At 35.6% G+C, this 22,273-nt stretch overlaps 1 protein-coding gene across 1 annotated transcript in view; it reads left to right on the top strand.

Annotated features, from left to right (window-relative positions):
- The window catches only part of METTL25 (methyltransferase like 25), a 126,315-nt gene that overhangs the window by 10,045 nt on the left and 93,997 nt on the right, over positions 1 to 22,273 (top strand). Inside the window, exons 2-3 of the mRNA XM_059402388.1 lie at positions 13,147 to 13,311; positions 14,257 to 14,363. Of these exons, the coding sequence (XP_059258371.1) occupies positions 13,147 to 13,311; positions 14,257 to 14,363 (272 nt within the window). The remainder of the gene's footprint in view (positions 1 to 13,146; positions 13,312 to 14,256; positions 14,364 to 22,273) is intronic.

Below are 22,273 nucleotides of genomic sequence, written 5' to 3'. Positions count from 1 at the left end.
CTGGGCCCAGAGTCAGAAGACCTGGATAATCCATCGCTAAATCTGATTAGCTGTGAATATTGCACAGATATTTAACTGTAGGCCTTAGTTTCCTCAGCTAAGAAGTAACTGCCTAGGGTGTTCCTCAGGGACTGAGGTGGAAAATAGCTGCCCCCTGTCTCATCGATATGTCTTACATGACCACTAAGTGTTAACTGTTTTTTTAGCCAACATTTCAAAATTGACAGATTTAACATATGCACACGTGCGTACGCACACACACACGGAATTGTAGCTTCTCTTGGAAAACAAAGTAAAAAAAATCCGGCTGTTTTGCTGCTTATCTCTATGTGGCAAATAGCTCTCTTTATACCCTCAAGTGTATCCTCATCCCCTAGATAGCATCACTGTCTGAATTTCCCTGGCCCTCCAAAGTACTAGAGGTTATGGCTCTTGGTTTGTGGCCTCCAGTCAGTTTCTTTGTAGTCCCTGAAAATGATTTCAGGAGTTTGTTTCACATTCTGGAAGGAGACCAGCAACCAAAAATAGTATGGGTCGCTTGGCTAAAAGTTATCTTGGGTTGCTTCTTTTTCTTAAGTCCTATGGAATGTAATGATTTAATATCTTTATCTCCAGACCTTATTAGTCCCTGGTGATAAACCCATGATCATGTTGAGGGCCTGGATCAACCTGAATCTTGAGATGAAAAAGCCTATGACTTGGGTCAACCAAGTCAATAAATTTTTGAACTTCCCACAGGATCTGACTTCAGATCAACTTTAATTATGAAAGTGGTGAAATAATTCTCACTTAAGATACATCTTCAGAGTTGAAGAGAGAAAGTGGAAGGCTGTGGTGTAGTATTATCAGCACTTCTCTTGCTGTTCTTTGCCCAAATACCTTATATTTCTGCTGCCTTATTTGCTTAATGTGCCATGTGTCGTTCCCTTCCCTCATTTTGTTCATGCAATACTCTTTGTCCCACCCCAATTATTTACTAACTATCCACTTATTTTTCATTTTCTATCAAAGCCCAGATCAAATTATACTAAATAATTTGGAAGGAAGTAACAAATCTAGTTATTTGTACATTATTTTATTTCTTCCTTTATTAGAGCACTTATTACATTGTATTAGATTGATTTGCTTCTTGTGACATAACTTGTATGTGAATTCTGGTCTCTAGCATATGGTGAGAACCACATAGTAGGTTCTCACTGTATGTTTGTTAAATTTGATATAGCTGCTGAGTGTAGAGTACATGGGAATTCCAATAGGTAGAGCAGTATAAGCAAAAGGGTAAAGATGAAAACTATAAAACATATGTGGAGACGGGAACGGAGAGCAGAGCATTCATAAATTTTTAAATAGCTAAAAATAAAATCAGGAAACATTGCAGCCAGTTTCTGGAGACTGGTATGTTAAACTGTTTGGAATCATTCTTCTATGTGACACTGTCACTTTTGTGATAGTTTGTAGATTTGAAATATGGACGTGGGGCAAGATAACTGGCAATGGAAATGCAAAGGAAGTGAGTCTTAAAAGAATTTGTATAGAGAAAATTGGTAGTTCTTGGTGACTGATACTTATGTGGGTTTAGGTAAATAGAGGAATCAAAGATAATTCCAAGATTTTGATTTTGGAAATGTCTTGAGGAATAATGATGAATGTACCATTGACAAAATTAGGAAAATTGGCAGATGGAGCTCTTTGGGGGAAATAATGCATTTAGTTTAGACCTTGTATTTAAGGTCTCGCAAGTAGAGATATTTAAGATTGAAGATTTCATCTTCATTTCTCTTCAGTCCTTTACCTGCTGCCTTACATTTTTAGAATTAGTTTACATATTTTATTTGAATAGTATAAATTATCACTTCTCTAGGCTATAAGGACCAGATGTTTATTGAAATGAATTTAACCCTCCTGATAGTTGAGAGGAGAGAGGAAGAGATAAGCAGTCCTTGAGCATTGCTTCTATTACCTTTACAAGTTCAGTATTTCTCAAAATAGGTCAGTAGTTCCTAAGCCTCACAACTTTTGGAATCATGATTATTTTTATATCCTGATTTATTTTTGCAAAGATTACTTAATATTTTCTTAGTATAACATGATACTAGCTGTTGTGGTTAAATACAAAGGTGAACTGGGCATAATCTCTTTTTAAAAAATAACATTCCGGGGCGCCTGGGTGGCTCAGTGGATTAAGCCGCTGCCTTCGGCTCAGATCATGATCTCAGTGTCCTGGGATCGAGCCCCACATCGGGCTCTTTGCTCAGCGGGAGCCTGCTTCTCTCTCTCTCTCTCTCTGCCTGACTCTCCGCCTACTTGTGATTTCTCTCTCTGTCAAATAAATAAATAAAATCTTTAAAAAAAAAAAAATTAAAAAAAATTAAAAAAAATAAAAAATAACATTCCAATAAGAGAGAGAAAAGACATCAGTAATTCTAGTATAAAACAAAATGGGAAGATGAATGTTTTCCTTTCTAAGCAGAATTTTCTTCTAGTTTCTTTCCATTTGACATAGTCTGAGAATTATAGTATTATACTTCCTAGACTAAGTGATCTTTGAATATCCTATTTCTAAGCATTGCCCAAGAGAATGCTCTCTCTATCTAGATGTTTTAACATAATTATTACATACCAATAAAATATTTATTATTATTTAATTTCCAGCTGTGTGCCAGTGTTTTTATCCAAAACCAGTTGATTTCATTTTTCAAATAAGTTTATCATTCTTTATATTTGAAATTTAAAATGTCCAGCTGTGTGTGTTTCAGTTGTTGTATTGCTTTCGTGGGTTTTTATAATTCTCCATAATAAAATTCTAGTTTTCCCTCCTGGCATGTTAAGCTGTTCCTCATTTATTGTTTTATTCATCTATATGTGTTTCTTAGGAATGCTTATGCCATTTTAGTGAGGTAATGTGCCACGACAACTATTATTTTTATTTAAAAAGTGACTGTATTTTCAGTTTATTACAGAATTTCACTACAGCTGGCTCTTTGTCAATAGTTATTTCCCAAAGATGATTACTCTTAATTGTCTGCTCTTTGCATCTGTGGATGGATTATAAAGGCGTTACCTAAACACAGTGAATCTGTCCTTTTGTCTCCAACACCTATATTTATAAACCTTTAATACTGCTTAATATTTTATAGTATTTTCTACCAAAGACAGGCTTGGAAGTATAATTCCATTATTAAATTATCTGGAAATAATTCTTTTTGTAGGAGGAGGGTCATTTTTTTAAAAAAGATTTTATTTATTTATTAGAGAGCACTAGAGAGAGAGAGAGAAGCATGAATGGTGGCCAGAGAAAGTGGGAGAAGCAGACTCCCCACGGAGCAGAGAGCCCCTTGTGGGGCTTGATACCAGGACTCTGATGTCATGACCTGAGCCGAAGGCAGACATTTAACCAACTGAGTCACCCTGGTGCCACAGAAGAAGGGTCATTTTAATCAGAAAAATTTAAACTGCATAAATTATTTCTACTTTCTTTTTTTTCTTAAAGAGGGCCAGAGGGCAGAAGGGGCAGAAGGAGAGGGAGACAGAGAATTTTAAACAGTCTCCCTACCCAGCATGGAGCCCGATGTAGGGCCCAATCTTAAAACCCTTAGATCATGACCTGAGTAGAAATCAAGAATCAGGCACTTAACCAACTGAGCCCCTCAGGTGCCCCAAATTACTTCTACCTCTGTTAGTTCTTTTCAGTCTTCTTTTTTCAGTCTTCCTTGATATCCGCACTCCATCCTATTTACTTAGAATGTACATTTGGCTTAAATAAGTTAACTTACTTATTTTTTTGTCAAAAAATAAAATATGTGGTTCATTCTTCTCCTGGATTGGGTGCTTGTATGTCTCACTTGAGATATCTCTGGGGTTGTGCAAACAAGCAACAATTTTGCCTTTTTCATTAGAGATTTAAATTTAGATCGTGCAAATTTATTTAAAACCATTTATTTATAACATATATTTTGTCAGATGGAACAGACTGATATGTTTTCGTACCTTAAATTATTTATTTGGTTTGCTTAGATGGGCATTATCTAAAAAAGCTAACTTAGAAACTTTGACCATCAACACTGAGGTTCTGCTTAATAATAAAAATACTGGAGGAGAGAGGGTTATCTTTGCTAAGTTAGAGTAACTTCAAAAATAGAAAATTTGTGTTAAGAATTAATAGCTCTCAGGGCTCCTGGGTGGCTCAGTCAGTTGGATGTCTGCCTTTGGCTCCTGTCATGATCCCAGGGTCCTGGGATGGAGCTTCCCCCCTCTCTCTTTGCCCCTCCCCCTACTTGAGCATGCACACTCATGCTCTCTCTCTCTCTCAAATACATAAAATTCTTAAAAAAAAAAAAAAAGAATTTATAGCTCTTTACTAGTAGGAAAGAAAGAATAATCCTAGGTGGTTTTGGTAGTCACTATTTAGTTATCATTTTTTGAATATTTAAAACGATCTCTGGAAGCCAGAGGAAAAATATTTGGTTGAATTGCATGTTATAGTATTAAGATTTGGCAATATATAAGATGAAAAAAACAGTAAAATACAGTGATTCTTAATCTTTCAGGTCACAAATCCCATTAAAAGGCTGTATTAAATGAATGCTATAGTGCCCCTTCCTAAAAAAAAAAAAAAAAAACGGTATCTATGTTCATAAATAGACACAAAACTACATACAGCTCTAGGTGATTCATAGGCTTCTTTAACTCTTAGACCTCAAGGTAAGAAACACTGGTTGAAAGTGTTATTAGTATTACAAAGCTATTCGAATTCTTTTTGATTTAGACCAACACTGTGCTCATTCTTCATTTTTTTCTCATAACTTTTTGTTCTTTATATTATGAGCTATTTATATATTTGCACACTTTCATTTAACTAATCTTTTTTTGTATAGTTTGTCTTTGTTCCTTTTTTAAAGTTTATTTTTTTCCCTTTTTTCAGTTTTTATTTAAATTACAGTTAATGTACAGTGTAATATTATTTCAGGTGTACAATATAGTGATTCAGCACTTCGATGCATCACCCTGTGCTCATCACAAGTGCCCTCCTTAATCCTTCCTTAATCCCCATCACAAAGTGCCCTCCTTAATCCCCATGATGGATGTTTCCTCCATCCTCCCCCACCTGCCCTCTGGGAACCATCAGTTTGTTGTCTATAGTCTGTTTCCTGGTTTGCCTCTTTCTCTCTTTTTCCCCTTCACTCATTTTTTTAAATTTCTTAAATTCCAGATGCAGATGAAATCATATGGTATTTGTCTTTCTCTGACTGACTTGTTTCACCTAGCAGGATACGCTCCAGCTCTGTCCTTGTTGCAGCAAATGGCAAGATTTCATTCTTTTTGATGGCTGAACAATACTCCATTGCATGTATCCATCACATCTTCTTTGTCTCTTTGTTGGTCAGTGGGCACTTAGGCTGTTACCATAATTCAGCTGCTAAAGATAATTTTAAGTGCTGAAAACAGTCTCTCCTCTTCTTAGGGGAGGCTCCATTTCAGATGCAGATGTAGCTTGGCAAACGAGTATCTCTAAGCAACACCCATGACAGTTACTGAATCTCAATTCTTCCCTCTTGATTATTGAAACCAAAATGGCAATTTTAAAGTTTAGTTTGGCATTTTATTTATTTAAGCTGTTTGTAGCCACCTTGAATAATGACTCCTAAAGAATAATATTGATTTGATTTTATTAATTCTTTATACCATTATAAAAATTAAGTAAAGAGTAAATCTGCTGGGAGTATGGTAGGAACTATATAGACAAAAGTGTATAATTAATGTGAATTACTTTTGCATCATCCTCCTACTTGGCAAATGATTATAACTAAATAAGAGTTAAGAGTGGAATAGACATATACATTTTGTATTAATGTTGAAATGTAAGTAATGGAGTTTCAGCTAACAATAGTATATGAAAGCTAAAGTTAGTAAAATGCATAAGGAAAAAAAGTACAATTTTAAGACAGAGTTGTGACTTAATTTTACTCTCTCAAAATTCCCTATTAAGCTTACAGTTACAGTTTACATGGGACAAAAGTTTTTTGTGTCCTGCCTCAAATAATAAATAAACTGAAAAGTCTTCATTTTTGAAAGCTTAGAAATCTAGGTCCAAGTCCATGTATAGAAAAAAAAAAAACTGTCTTCTCTGTAAGAGATCAGTGGTAATGTTAGTTAGTAAGATACTGGCATTGTTGTGGCACTGTGTGTGGTAGAGCCAAGAGTGGTGTTTAGAAGTGACATTCAAATATAGGAAATGAGAGGTTTGTGGTAGGAACAAGAGAAGTACAGATGCATTTCAAAGCACTTATTAGTTGATTTTTAAGGTATCTGTTGCAATTATAACATCAGTTTTTTAAGTTTTGCAATCTGGAATTAATTTTTATTTTGATAATAGAATCATACTTGATTTATTAAATTTAAAATTTATTCTTCAGAAAGTATTTACAAATACTTTACTCATAAATGCTTTAAATGGAGTTTGAAGTCGGATTTCTCGTAATCTGTCTCTTGGTTTTAGTTGGTTTTTGAAAATAGATACTTTTGATAACAGAAAATTAAAGCACAGTAAAAGCTGAAAGTCTACCTCAGGTCTTTAAGGCATAGTCCAGCTTGTTACCTGTCTATTAAATTTCACACTAAATCCCATGAGAAATATCATTAGTACTAGAATTCTCTCAACTTTAAAGCTGATGCTGCAATAGTGGTACCTAGTGCTAACCACTACGCTCCCAACAATGAATAATTCTTGCTGTCACCCTACCTAGAATGTAGAACCCAGGGTTGGCTCTTGGACTCCTATGTTGTGTTTCAAGTTACAGCTCACTTGTCCTTAGTTGTGCCTTTATTCTAGTGATGGAGGCCTTCAACCCAAATACCAGACTCTAAACCTCCTTTCTCCCAGCAGGTTCCACATTTAGGAACTGGGTATATGTATTGATCTTTCTTTTGGGTTCTTCCATAATAACCTGTATGATATTCTGGGCCTAAATATTTGAGTGTTTTCAACCTTGTATTCCAACAAATCCTGAAATATATATAGTTACTGAGTTTGGATTCATGGTTTAGGGGTTGCCTACTATGTTCTAGGCTCTATATTAAGACGGTATATAAATGTGTATATGCATGTATGTGTGCACATCTGTGGGTACTTACATTAAATACTTGTATACATATTCATGAATATGTGTGTGTGTGTATTCTTTAACATAAAATATGTGTATTCCTCCCATTTTATAGATAAATCAAGACTTAGAGCAAATAAATATATTATTCATGGCTATACAGAGATAGATAGTCTGAGAACCACAATTCAAACCTAGTTCTTGCTCATTTATTTATTTATTTATTCATCCCTACTTACTAAGTACCAGGCATTATTCTAGATTCTGAGGAATCCGTAATGAATAAAAATCTTTGTCCTCTTGGATCTTACTTGTCATGTCAGATGGTAATAAGTGCTGTGAAAAAAATTAATAAGAGATCAGAGAGGGTAAGGGTCTTTGAATGGGGTTGCAGTTTTAAGCAGAATTGTCAGAGAAATTTTCACTGAAATGGTGACATTGGAACACAAACCTAAAGGAAGTTAGAGTGAACCATGAAAATACCTGAGAGAAGATGGTTGCGGAGAGAGCTAAAAACAATCACAGAGGCCTGAGTAAGCACATCCCTTATGGGATCTCAGCAGTATTCTAACGGAATTTCTGTGCCTCCTAGAATCCACATTGAACATTTACTGCATGTGTGCTTTGTAAATGTTAAGACAATGTGTCCCATAAGTGAATTTTAAATTAGCTTTATTCAGTTTCAGTTATTACCTTGCACAGAGTAAGCACCTTGGAATTGTTAATTTTTAATCAGGTTACTTTTTAGCAAGTCAGTTTCTAAATTGCTGTTTCTTTGTATGATATTTTAATTTTCCTCAAAATTCAACTATGAAAATTTTCTGTTATAATTAAAATATGTAGTTAGATTTTCCCATTTTTAGTTTTATAAGTGACTAATTAAATGTGAAAATGCTTTTGAAATGATTATGGTTACACATGCTTTATACATACAATATTGGAACAGACATATTGTTTCATTTCATATACAACCTGAAATTATTCTGAAGTAGCATAGGCAAAGTTTCCTAGCATATAATTGGAAGATATAAATTAACTTTTTAAAAAACAGCAGTATATACATTATTTTCTTCCTTATGTAAGTGATAGGATTATAGAGATACTCAGATATTCATAAAGTTTAATGCATCCTACCTATAATTTTCAAGTTCAGCAAGACAGACTTTAACTTTTGATTGAAGTCTACTGAACAAGTGTAAAAGAGTAAAGCCTAAGTTAATCATCGTGAAACTCATAGCCTTAAAATGTTCAGTTACATTTGCACTGAAAATAAGTAAATTTCCATTTTAGAAAACATGTTCATTTCAACTCAGCCAACACTTACGAGCACTTATTGTGCTTCTGGGGGTTTTATCAATAAGAAAAAAAAAAAATCACCTGTGATGCTATTGCAGTAGCACCGGTGAGAGTTAATAGAGTATGAACTCTGTCAGTGATAATGGGGCACCCGTGCCCCATTGGATGAGATTTTGTTGTAGTACCTATTTCTAGAAATAAAGCAACGCAACCACTTCATGCCATTTTAAAGCAACAATACCTTCATATGGCAGGCACTCAGTTAGGGGGTGAATGGATGAGTGAAAGCAATTCTTTAATATACTCACTACTGCAGCATCAGCAGCTATACTAGGAGAAACAAATTCTATGATTCTGAGGTGGTAGTGATCACTGAGGCCAGCTGGATGGTGGTTAGTTCCACAATGAAAGACATTTTTACATTAAGATTGATGGGTGACGGATATGTGGAGCGAGAGCACAGGGAGCATTTAAGATAACATGAAGACTTCAGCTCTGAGTGAGTAAGGACATTATTAAACAAGATAGGAAAGGAAAGGTTTTGGAGAGCACGAGAATATGCATTTCAATTTTGAATCTTTTGAATTAGAGGCATCTGTAGGATATGCATGTAGAAATGAATATAAAACATTTCCATGTCCTTTGAAGATTATTATTAAAGAGGGTACTGTTGATTTTTCATGACATTCTGGGCCATGGGACAGTTCTAGGCTGTGGGATAGTAATAGTGACCTTTGTCCTAACTCCTGTAACATGGTTAAACCTCAACATTTAGCACATAATTATATTTTATCTTGTATCATGTTCTAAATGTTCTAAATCGCTCTTGTCTCACCTATAATTGTAGACATGAGGGCTGAGATGAGATTTTATTCTAACAGGCTCAGCAGTGCTATCGAAGTCCTCCCAGCTGGCCTCAGTGATCACTACCACCTCAGAATCATAGAATTTGTTTCTCCTAGTATAGCTGCTGATGCTGCAGTAGTGAGTATATTAAAGAATTGCTTTCACTCATCCATTCACCCCCTAACTGAGTGCCTGCCATATGAAGGTATTGTTCCTTTAAAATGGCATGAAGCGGTTGCGTTGCTTTATTTCTAGAAATAGGTACTACAACAAAATCTCATTATAAACCCTTTTTATGTCATTTTCAGAGACATCAGTTGTTCTGTGTGCAAAAATTATTAAATTTCTCAAAATCTTAAAATCACTTCTGGCAGAGCGGGAGGTGTTGAGGGAAATAAAGTGAAAGAATTAAGAACATGAACAAAGTAAATATGAACCATCTTAAGATAGTACCATGGTATGGATCTCTCTGCCAGAGGGAATTCTTGCCAGACCTAATTCTGACAGTCATACACTTGCCTAGCGGTTTTGACTGCTGTCTTTCCTGTTTTCATTTGTTGCCCATTGACCTTATTGCTGTGGCATGCTAATAATTAAATTTGGGAATTACAAGCAAGGGCTGAACACTGCCTTGGTTCACATGCCTTGCCCTTTGGTGTCTGTGCAAATGTGGCTAACATGTAGCCACTCTAAGTTTTGATTTCTTCCTGGAGATCACCTCATAAGATTGTTCCATTAAATGTAAACTGTTGAACGTGGTGCCTGACATGTAGCATATGCACAATAAATATTAGTTATAATTTCAATGAGTTATTGTGAATCTAGTAGTATTCTTCCTTAAGGTGCTAGATAACATTCAAATAAAATAACAAACATTTATTTTTGAAAATTCAAAAAATGTAAATATGTAAACTATGTAAAATATAAATATATTGATTGTAATTTCTTAGTTTTGAAGCATTATTTATTTCTGTACCTTGAGATTTTCATAATCAGTATGTGTATGTGTAACTTTTCTATCTTTCACTAACAGCATTGATCTCTGCTGTTAAAAAACAAACAAACAAACAAACAAAAAACAACAGAAACCTAGAGATATCCTGGTCTCGTATTAACAGAAAATAGCTTCTCCCCTGCCTCTTTACCCGCCCCACCCCCTACTCTCTTTCCCAATTAACCTGTATTACAAGAAACCTCTGTGGAATAGTGATCCAGGGTGTACAAAAAATAAGAATAAATAAAGACAAAGCATGCGATCAAGCAGAACAGGTACTTCCAGTAGGGGGAGATATTTGCAAAATAATCAAGTCACTTAATATGTTGGTGCAGTGGCAACAAATTTAAAAACAAAGCTTTTCCTGAATTAAAAAAAAAAAAAAATCCAGCTAACTAATAATTAGGTAAATATTGGCTGAGTAACACTGTGGTTTCTGTTTTGCCAGTTGCCAAACTCAAACTTGTTCTACAAGTACCTAGAGAAGCACTATGAGGAGACTATATACACTGTTACCATTGCCACATAACTTTACTTACAGACTATTTCAGAGGTAGAAGTAAAGATAAGAACATGACCTGCCTTTCTCTCTCTTTCTGAATCTTTAAAAATTGCTAGTGGAAATTACAGGCTAGATCACTTGAAAACAAAGTTTAGAGGCTATATTTCGGTAATTCAGAAAGATTTTTTCACAGGTTCTAGTCTATCTAGATATACTGGTGTAGCCCTAAATGTCATAAACTAATGGATAAAATCAGAACACTATCCTTTCTTTCTTTTCTTTCTTTCTTTTTTTTTTTTTTTAAAAGCAAGCATTGTTAAAAAGATAGTAGCTTTGTAATTTAGATATCCAGATTTCTGAAATTTCTGTGAGGCGTAAAATTAAAAGCAAATAAACATTTAGATCAGGTTGGATTTGGATTTTTTCAAGTATTTTCAGTAGGATAGTTAAGTTGATTTGAACCATTACTTTTCCAACAGAAACATCACATTTCTTTCTGTTGGCAACATTGTCCAATAACTGACTACTATAATATTCCCTCTGCACTTTGAGATTTAATACTCTTATTCTATCACACTCTGAGAAATTGCTGCCCTGGAACTTGGGGATGTTGAGACTGCCCTTAAACCTGAGAGTCTCACTTAATAGTTGACTGAATTTTCCCCTCTGTATCATGCCTAAATATTTTGATGTGAATTTTATTACTCTTGGCTGTGCTAGTAAATTCAGTTTGTAAAATATCCAAAGAACTTATAATACACAAACTATATCTCAAATAAATTCACTATAGTAATTTTGTAGTTTAAATTTCTATTTAGTTGATTCAGAAATGGAAGTTACAGGTCTCTACCAATTCTTGATTAACATGGTAAACATCACCAACAACTTAGTAGATAGTAGCTTTAAAAGGATACTATCTTAAACATGTTGGTTTTATTTAGAGTTCTGTAAGCCTTCATGAATTTTCTTCTTTTTATTTTTGCTAGAATCATTCTTCTTTGTGTTTGAATGAATTTTTATAATTTTATAAGTAACTGTGGAACATCGGCTATGCTAGAATAGACTTCATAGTGTATAGTTTGGTTTCTCTGGTAGAACCAAAGTTGTTTCCTGAATTGTACCATTCTTTCATTTCATAAGGTGAGCATTTTAAATACTTTATTTAAACAATGGATGTGTGGGGCTTTTTAATTATTGAAAGGACTCTTCAGTGAATGAACTTAATTAGACTGATCCATCCCAAGAGTTTATTTGAACCACTATGGACACATTGGAATGCCCTTTTTGTAAGCTTCCTAAATAAATATATAAAAATAGCCATAGAAAATTGAAATTGAGCAAATAAAAAGCAACTCTATCAGTGTATATGTGTTTCCATCTATTCCATTAGAATAGATGAGATTATGCTGCAGTAATAAACCTAAAAGCTCAGTGACTAAAAAAAACGAAGTTTACTTTTCCTTTGTATTGTAGTCCATGGTAGTTTGGCATCAGTGATGTGCATGTCATAGTCACTCAAGGACTCAGCTTCCATCTTGACACATACTTCAGTGATTAACAGTTCTGGGAAAAGAAGGCATAGCAAATCCTCCAGTTCTTTAAACTTCTGTTTGAAATGGCATAGTTCACTTCAGTGAGATGTGTCCACACCAGAATTCAACAGGACACAGGCTGCTCACACAGAGAGGTACCGATATTTGCAGTATAACAGTTGACCATACTCTTCTTGAGGAGTGAGCATGTGGGAATAATCAGTAGGTCCTATAGTAAACTTACAGAATATATGGCTTAAAACTGACTAGGGAAAAAAAATGAACTGTTTTCACCTAATTTTAACATGACGAGTTTTAAAACTCGTATTGACAGTGCATTGAACACACACACATGCAAAATTTCTCCATGGTCTGAATGATGCAGGGGCTCTTTTACAGTAACATCTCTACCACTGGGGACATTGCCATTGTTCCACACACAGTGTGCACAGGGAATAACAGTGTAGTGTAGACTGATTGCCTTTAAATTCACAGTTGTAGGTCAGCCAGGACCATCCATAAATTTAATGACCACATTACAGTGTAGCAGGATTTTAAACTTTTATTTTGCTGCTGGTTTTTTTTTTTTTTTTGGTTTTTGGGAAGATAAAAAAGGCCAAATTTTAATTTTAATTTGGAGTTTAGTTATATAATTGTGTATACTCTTAAGAGAAAACTGAGTGCTGTAAATAACTAATAGCTGAATTAACAAATACAGTGGAACCATTAGCGATATTGTCAAAATTCAAACAAAATGAAAATATTATAGTTTGTTCTAAAGATGCGGTGTTTTTCATTTATTTTTTTTTAACTCTCACACAAATTAGCATTAACTAGTTATTGCTAACATTTCTCTTTTTATCCTGATCTTTTTAGGTATTACTAATTTTCCCAAAATATTCTGTGAATCTTCCCAGAAGCTGGTGAGTGTGGAAGCCTTTGCTCTGGCTGTGAGATATTATTCTGTACAAAACTTGGGAATATGTACTCCTTTTGAGCAGTTACATACAGCCCTTCAAGGAAGTAAAAAACAGAGAACTGGTAAGTGTGTATGTATGTTTTTTTTTAGTTATTAGAAGCAATATACTGTTGGGACGCCTGGATGGCTCAGTTGGCCTGCCTTCAGCTCAGGTCATGATCCCAGCGTCCTGGGATCAAGTCCCACATCGGGCTCCTTGCTTGGCAGGGAGCCTGCTTCTCCCTCTGCCTCTAGCCTGCCACTCTGTCTGCCTGTGCTTGTGCTCTGTCTCTCTCTCTCTCTCTAACAAATAAATAAAATCTTAAAAAAAAAAAAAAGCAATATACTGTTCATATATATTCATGTATTCTTTCCAACATGTTCTTAGTTTATTGTTCTATCACTGCTTTTCTATCATGAGCACTGTTAGATTGGCTTATACTTAGATAAGTAGGTTTTCTTATGCATTGTATTGTATAGAACTACTTAGTTACAGAGCTCCACATTTTTTTCCCTACATTTTAGTCGTTATCAGTCTTTTCCTTTGTAATTAATTGGGGGTTTTTTTGTGTGTCAAGGTACATTTTTACTTTTTATTTTGTTTTTTTAAGATTTTACTTATTTGAGAGAGAGATAGTAAGAGAGCACAGTGGAGGAGCAGGGAGGAGAAGCAAGCTTCCTGCTGAGCAGGGAGCCAGATGTGGGGCTCAATCCCAGGACCCCAGGATCATGATCTAAGCCAAAGGCAGACACTTAACCAAGTGAGCCACCCAGGCACCCCTCAAGGAACATTTTTTTCTTAACATAATGTTTAATGTTTACATAATGTTCTATGGATCTTCTTATTTATGTTCTTAATTCAAATTTTGATTCATAGCAGATAAATGGAGATCTACCATGCAGATACAGTGGAATCTCTATATTATTTTCATATGTAATTACAGAAAACATGAACATTAACTGATGATTTTTTATTACATTTTGTTTCTTTAATAGCAGTATTTTAATTTTGTTTTATTTTTGTTCAGGTGAAAATGTGAAACCAGATGAATTTATGAATTTGAAAAAATCTCATGAAGTTCAGGCCATGTCAGAGCTGATCAGCAGTATTGCTGATTACTATGGGATAAAGCAGGTAAGAGAATTTCTTTGTATTTTCAGGTGTTAAAATTAGTACCTTTTTTGGGTATCATTTACATTCTTATCTATGATCATTGTCTAGCCTTTAAATGTTATTAAATAATAGCTAATGTTAATTATGTCGGACACTTCAAATATGTGCTCTCATTTCCCAGTACAGTGTGAGTATAAAAAATTTATACTAAAAATGAGGTATGACTATTCACGTTTTGCCACCAGTTTTACTCTTTTAAATTATCTTCACTAAGTTTCTGTCTTGAAGCAGCATTATGGTAATGACATTCTGCAAAATGGTTTGCCACTGGTGTTCTCAGAACCTGGGTTACCAAGCTGTGGTCTGGGGTACCTGTCTCATGATAGTAACTCTGAGAAACTATGTTTTAGGATTAGAATTCTTTCACAGTGTCAGAATCACAGTGCATTCCTGTTGTGAAAAGTAACTTTTGTGAAACAGTAATGTCTAAAAACAGATATTAAAATAAAATCAAAGATTGCCTATATTGACCTATAAAAATAGTAAGTTAATTTACTTATCCCTGGCTTGTAAAAATAGTAAATAATTTTTCTTATTTCTACAAGAACATCTGTGGGGGTAGTGGAGAATCTTCCCTCCTTCAATTTCTGTTAGGTGTTAGAATATTTTCCGTGGATTCTTCCAGACTTGTGGAGAGTTTGAGGATGATTAGAAAACTATCACAGCTCGGGCTAGGCATGCAAAACCACTTGTGGCAGCATAGATCTCTAGGTTAATGGCTAGAGGCAAGAGTTAAGGCAGTAATTTTCAACCTTTTCTTGAGTGTATCATACCTAGCAGTACCTATCTGGATCAGTAAGAGGCTCACCATGGTAGTGATACTCACCTGAAGTAAAAGGGGCAATTAAACAGTAATAAACTAGTGCTATACATATTACACGGATGGATATTAGGAACATAAAATTGAGTGAAAAACTGAACAGTTTATATAGAGGACTACATATTTTATGGTACCATTTTTTAAAGCTTTTAAGCAAAATAATGGTATATTCTTAATGCAAAAAAAAGTACATGCAAAACAACTCATAAAGAAGCAAGGGAATCATAATTTGGGAATAGTTGTTACTTCTGGCTGAGAAAGCAGTGAGCTGAGATATGGAAGGAAAACATAGGTATGTGCAGTGGAAATACTCATATTTTCATTCATAGGATGGCTGGTGAGTTCATTGTTATAGCAGATACTATTGGATGCTAACCCAAATATTCTCTGACATTTCATGGTATGCCAGCCTACCTTCTACCTGACAGTATCTGCATTTTCCCCTGTGTGTTTTTTCTGGCTGCCAAAGCAAAGCATTACTTGTCTATAGGTTCTGGATATTAACTCTTCCCTTTGAACAGCCTTGAATTAATGATTGATGAAAGTTGGTATACAAATACATCAACTCCTTGACATTTCAGGTAGGATGATTCTGAGGTATGTGTTGTATGCTAGCTTCTACAGTGGTATTTTTCTTAATGGCACAGATTTTTTTTTTTTTTTAAGATTTTATTTATTTATTTATTTGACAGACAGAGATCACAAGTAGACAGAGAGGCAGGCAGAGAGGGGGGAAAGCAGGCTCCCTGCTAAGCAGAGAGCCCGATGTGGGGCTTCATCCCAGGACCCTGGGACTATGACCTGACCCGAAGGCAGAGGCTTTAACCCACGGAGCCACCCAGGTGCCCCAATAGCACAGCTTTTATTGCGCTGCCTTCCTTTCTCCTTTTCAGCTCTCTACTTCCCTCCCAAATAATTGACTTATACTTAAATCTTTGTGGTAGAATCTGCTCTGTGGGGGCACCTGAGTGGCTCAGTGGGTTGCGCCTCTGCCTTCCGCTCAGGCCATGATCACAGGGTCCTGGGATGGAGTCCCTCATTGGGCTCGCTGCTTGGCGGGGAGCCTGCTTCCCCTCTATGCCTACTTGTGATCTCTCTCTCTCTCTCTCTCTCTCAAATAAATAAATAAATTTTTTTAAAAAGAAAGAAAGAAAAAAAAAAAAGAATCTGCTCTATGATAACCCAAACTAAGATAAGTGCTATTTATTGTTGTGCTTCATAACTTTACATTTAAACTACATTTATTCTTTATTTATGTGAACTATTATATAATAAATAACTTTAAATTCATACAGCAGATTATTGTATTGCTAAAGTGTAGAGACAAAGAAATTTGAAATACTTTAATATATCATGTTAGACCTGCTTTCAGGGAACTCTATTATAGCACTAAGTCCTGTTCTTAGGGAATGAAAACCTAAGTAACAGACTTACAAAATCTTTCTCTTCAAATCCCTTTATAGCAATATTTAATTCTCACAATAGTAAAGTTTAAGATCTATTGTATATGTACAGCTTTTACTTTTAAAATGTAGGTTTAGGGATGCCTGGGTGGCTCAGTTGGTTGGACGACTGCCTTCGGCTCAGGTCATGATCCCGGAATCGCAGGATCAAATCCCACATCGGGCTCCCAGCTCCATGGGGAGTCTGCTTCTCCCTCTGACCTTCTCCTCGCTCATGCTCTCTCTCACTGTCTCTCTCTCAAATAAATAAATAAATAATAAAAAAAATCTTTTAAAAAAAAATAAAAATAAAATGTAGGTTTAATGAATACAGATTTCATGGGGATAGATGGAAATCCAGATTCTGAAATACCTAACTTTACTAATGACCATAGACACCAGAGAAGAAAACAAAACAGAATTAATTTTTGCTTCAGCCACATTGCTCCCTGTTTGCCTTTTGCCTCCCTTACTCACATTACCAAGGCTTCTTAATTTTTATTTCTAAAATGTGTTTATTCATTCATACCTGCATACATGCATACTTTAATAGATATTTCATTAGCTCCTACCGTGTGTCAGGCAACGTTATAGATACTGAGGATGGAGTAGTGAACAAAACGAATGATATCTTTGCCTCGTGGCATTTACATTCTAGTGGGAAGAGATAGATAATAAATTGATTGTACGTATATTTTGGGGGGCATGCCTGGGTGGCTCAGTGGGTTAAGCCTCTGCCTTTGACTCAGGGGCCTAGATTGAGTCCTGCATTGAGTCCTCTCTACTCAGCAGGGAGCCTGCTTCCCCCCTCTCTCTCTGCCTGCCTCCCTGACTACTTGTGATCTTTCTCTCTGCCAAATAAATAAATAGAATCTTTTTTTTTTTAAAGTGTATATTTTTGTGTGTGTTGATGTAGTTTAAAGAGATAAAGTAAAAAGCAAAAGGAAGTAGCTAATTCAGAGATGGGAGATTAAAGGTTTTGTTTACGAAGGAACAAATAAGAACTCATTTTAAACTCATTTGAATTAAGGCTTCCTTCAGGAGATAAGAATTACCCATTAGATTATCTGGACAGAAAACTTTTCAGATAGAAGGGATAACATGCTCAGTGGCCCTAGAGTGGGAATATGTCTGGTGTGTTCTTGAAAGAGCCTGAAAGCCAGGTCAGCTCCAGTAGAGAGATTAAGGGCAAAGTAGTAAGAGGTGGGGTTGGAGTGGTTGAAGGCAGTTCATAAAATTGTAGTCTCAGAGGCCACTGTGATATTTTGGGCTTTTATCCTGATGAGGTGAGAAATCGTTGGCCACACTGGATCACTCTGGTTGCTGTGTTGAGGGCTGTTACAAAGCAGATATTTTCACTGTCTTTGTCCTTCTTAACCATAGTCTTTTTAGACATTCAGGCTGGTTCTCTCCCGAAATTGGTTCCTGCTTGAACACGTCAAGAGTTTTCAGTTAAGGCATAGATCCCAATAACAAAGGAGGTTAGTAAGGAAGAGATAAGATGAAAGAGTTGATGAGAGATTTTGCTAAGAGGAGTATTGTGATCAGACTTTGTTTTGTTCTCTTGAATATAGACTTAAGGGAAAGGAGCAGGGAGACTACTGAGGAGGTCGTTGCAGTAAGGTAGGTTTAGGGGCAGTTGCTAAGATTATGGATTTGCTCACAGTTCACATGGAAGCTCTGAGAAAAAGAAAGGCGTCTTAATTTCCACCTGGAAGTAAGTATGGAGATATCATCAACTATGATGGAGAATATTATGGGAAGAGCAGGTTTTACAGATATCAAGAACCTAGTTTTGAAAATACTAAATTTGAGACTTCTATTAGGTATTCAGGTGGAAATGTTTAGTAGACTTTGGTTATATGAATATGAAATTCATGGGAGAATTTCATACTAGAATTATAAATTTGGAAGTCATTAACCTAGAATGGTAATTAGATCTCTAGGTCAGACAACAAAATATAACTCTTCTAGATGCTGAACTCTAGGAAGCAAACCGAGGGTTGCTGCAGGTGGGGGATTGGGTGATGGGCAGTAAGGAGGGCACTTGATGTCATGAGCGCTGCGTGTTATACGCAGCTGATGAATCAGTAAATTCTACCTCCAAAACTAATATAAAAAAAGATACTGTGAATCTCCTTATTTAAAAACAAAAAAGATGTAACTGTGTGAAGGGATGGTTATGTTAATTAGCTTGCCTGTAGTAATCATTTCATTATGTATATCAAAACATCATGTTGTATGCCTTAAATACAATTTTTATTAAAAAAAGCAGACTCAAAAAAATATATAACTCTTCTATATGAAGTGTATTACCATACTAATAGTGTTAAGAAATGTCATCTCTAGGGGCGCCTGGGTGGCTCAGTGGGTTAAGCCGCTGCCTTCGGCTCAGGTCATGATCTCAGGGTCCTGGGATCGAGTCCCGCATCGGGCTCTCTGCTCAGCAAGGAGCCCGCTTCCTTCTCTCTCTCTCTGCCTGCCTGCCTGCCTCTCAGTGTACTTGTAATTTCTCTCTGTCAAATAAATAAATAAAATCTTTAAAAAAAAAAAAAAAAAAAAGAAATGTCATCTCTAAATGTGACAATTTTTCTGTGGTAAAGTCTCCTAAACAGAGTTAGGAGACTAGGAAGATACCTCCCGCCAGGCATTGGACTGGAAAATCCTTTCTTTTCAATCCAGTAAGATGATCAGAAAGGACAAGCCTACTCGGAGTAAAGGACAAGAGATAAGGATGGTGGAGATTTTGTTATTCAGACCAAATAGTTTTTGAAGGCAAAAAGTTTTACAGTTTATGGTACCTAATTGCAGAGAGGTTTTCATTGTATTGCTCACATGGCATATGCTCCTAAAAGACCAGTCTGGAGGGGGATAAAAGTCAACTTGGATTAATAAAATAGTAGAGTAAGTCAGCTGACAGATTTCTTAGGAAAATTCACCCATTACTGAAAAGCTTTTTAGATATAATATTTTGAAGACATGATTCTTAGAGTTTCCACAGCCATCTTACAACCAGCGAAGTTACAAATAAGATGTTCCAAAGGCTATATGTAGTTGAGCCTCTGAATGGTTCAGCCACTGTACCACCAGATTTCTTAAGTGAAGTGAATTTTCTTCATTGTTCAAAACTTGATGTTCTGTTACTTGCAGCCAGCATATTCTTGATTCACAAGTGGAATTGCCATAAACAGATACAGGAACAAAATCAGTTACCTCTTGGTAAGAAAACATTTACACTGGTAGGAACAAATGTGCTGATGCTTATAAACAACCCACTGGTTGCTGACTTGAAGGCTGTTATCAGTGTCAGTAAGTGTGTTTCATAGAAAGAACGGAATAGAGAACTTTGCTTTCTTTGGAGATTCAGATAGGGGAGAACTGACTAATAGTTTCTACTGTATGGCCCTTATATTCCTGAATATGGGTTTGGTATCTTCAGTTAGATTGTAATTCCTTAAAATTAAGATATATAATGCTTCTGTATTTCCCATAAACCTACCCCAGAAATAAACATTAAAAAGGGCAGAGGGAATTTATTTATGGGAATTATGTGATGGAGTCTTACCTACAAACTGCTTAAATTGTAAGACTTTGATATTTTTGAGGATTTAATTAATGGCATTATTTCAAGTATATGTTTCCTTGAGTGGCTCATACTTATATCAGTGTTTAACTGATTTTAGGATAGACCTAAGATTAGATGCTGATTTTTATGATGGTATTCCTATAATTGTTCATTTATTTCTTATGAAATGATATGCCAGTACAATAACAATCTTGATTTCTTGTAATCTTGTAATATTTCTTTTATTTTTAGTTTTACTGAGGTATAATTTACATATTCGCCAGTTCTAGATGTACATTTTGGTGAATTTGGTATGTGCAATTGTGTAGTCACCACCATAATAAAAGTATTTGCCACCATAAAAAGTTTCTTTATGCCTTTCTGCAAGTTATTTCCTTTTCCACTCTCAGGCAACTGCTGACCTGCTTGTAGTTGTGTTTTGTTTTGTTTTGACATAAACTCTATCCACAACATGGGGCTCAAACTCACAACTCAAACTCAAACTCACAACTCAAACTCACAACCCTGAGATCAAGACTCATATGCACTATCGACTGAACCAGCCAAGCACACATGACCAACTTGTAGTTATGAATTTTCTAGAATATCATATAGATGGAATCAAATAGGATGAAGACTTTTTTTTCTTTTAAAAGAAAAAAACAGAGCGAGAGCAGGAACACAAGCAGGAGGAGTGGGAGAGGGAGAAGCAGGCTTCCCACCAATCAGAGAGCCCAGTATGGAGTTCAATCCCAGGACACTGGGATCACGACTCGAGCCCAAGGTAGACGCTTAACAACTGAGCCACCCATGCGCCCCAAGATAAGGACTTGTGTTTGATTTGTTTCCTCCAGCATATAACTTTTGAGAGTCATCAATGTTGTATTTATTCTTTGTTTTTCTATATGCCATGGTATAAATATACTATAATTTGTTTTGCCATTTACAAGTTAATGGACATTTGCGATGTTACCGTTTTTTTTTTTAGCTGCTTTGAATATTCACATACAAGACGTTGTGTGGACATGTTTTCATTTATCTTTGGCAAAGAACCTGAAATGGGATTTGTAGGTCATATAATAGGTGTATGTTTTAACTTTATGATAAGCTACCCAGTGTTTTTCAAAGTGCCTGTACCACTTTACATTTGTGTACATCTCATTATGATTTTAATTTGCGCTTCCCTGATGACTAGTGATTTCGGGTTCCTTTTCGTATTGGCCATCTGTCTATCTTCTTTTGTGAAGTGTGCATTCAAATATTTTGCCAGTTTTTAAGTTTACTTTTTTTTCTTAAGATTTTATTTATTTATCAGATCACAAGTAGGCAGAGAGGCATACAGAGAGAGAGGGTGAAGCAGGCTCCCTGCCAAGCAGAGAGCCTGATGCCTGCTGATCCTAGGACGCTGGGATCATGACCTGAGCCGAAGGCAGAGGCTTTAACCCACTGAGCCACCCAGGCGCCCCACTTATCTTATTTTTGAATTGTAAGAATTTTTTATATGTTCTGCATACAAACCATTGGTCAGATATATGTTTTACAAATATTTCTTTTTTTTTTTTTTTTAAGATTTATTTGACAGATTGAGAGAGAGCACAAGCAGGGGGAGTGGCAGGCAGAGAGAGAGGGAGAAGCAGGCTTCCTGATGAGCAGGGAGCCGGACATGGGACTTGATCCCAGAACTCTGAGATCATGACTTGAGTCCAAGGCAGACACTTAACAACTGAGCTACCAATGTGGCCTGATATTTCTTTTTTTTAACTATTTTTAATAGCAAAGTTTTTAATTTTAATTAAGTCCATTTTTTTTTCAATTAGTTCTTTTGTAGCAAATACTTTTTGTGTCCTACATAAGAAATCTTTGCTCGTTCAGTGTCACAAAGATGTTCTCATGCCTTCTTCCAGAATTTAATAGTTTTTACTATGATATTAAGATATGTGATACACTTTTAACTAAATTTTGTTTTTGCTGTGTGACAAGCAAAGTTCACTTTTTTCCTGGACAGACATCCATTATACTAGCATCATTTGGTAAAAAGATTATC

This window comes from Mustela nigripes, chromosome 6, assembly GCF_022355385.1.
Source record: "Mustela nigripes isolate SB6536 chromosome 6, MUSNIG.SB6536, whole genome shotgun sequence".
NCBI lineage: Eukaryota > Metazoa > Chordata > Mammalia > Carnivora > Mustelidae > Mustela > Mustela nigripes.
The sequence above is the reverse complement of the archived record's forward strand: the minus strand, read 5'-3'. Positions and strand labels throughout refer to the sequence as shown.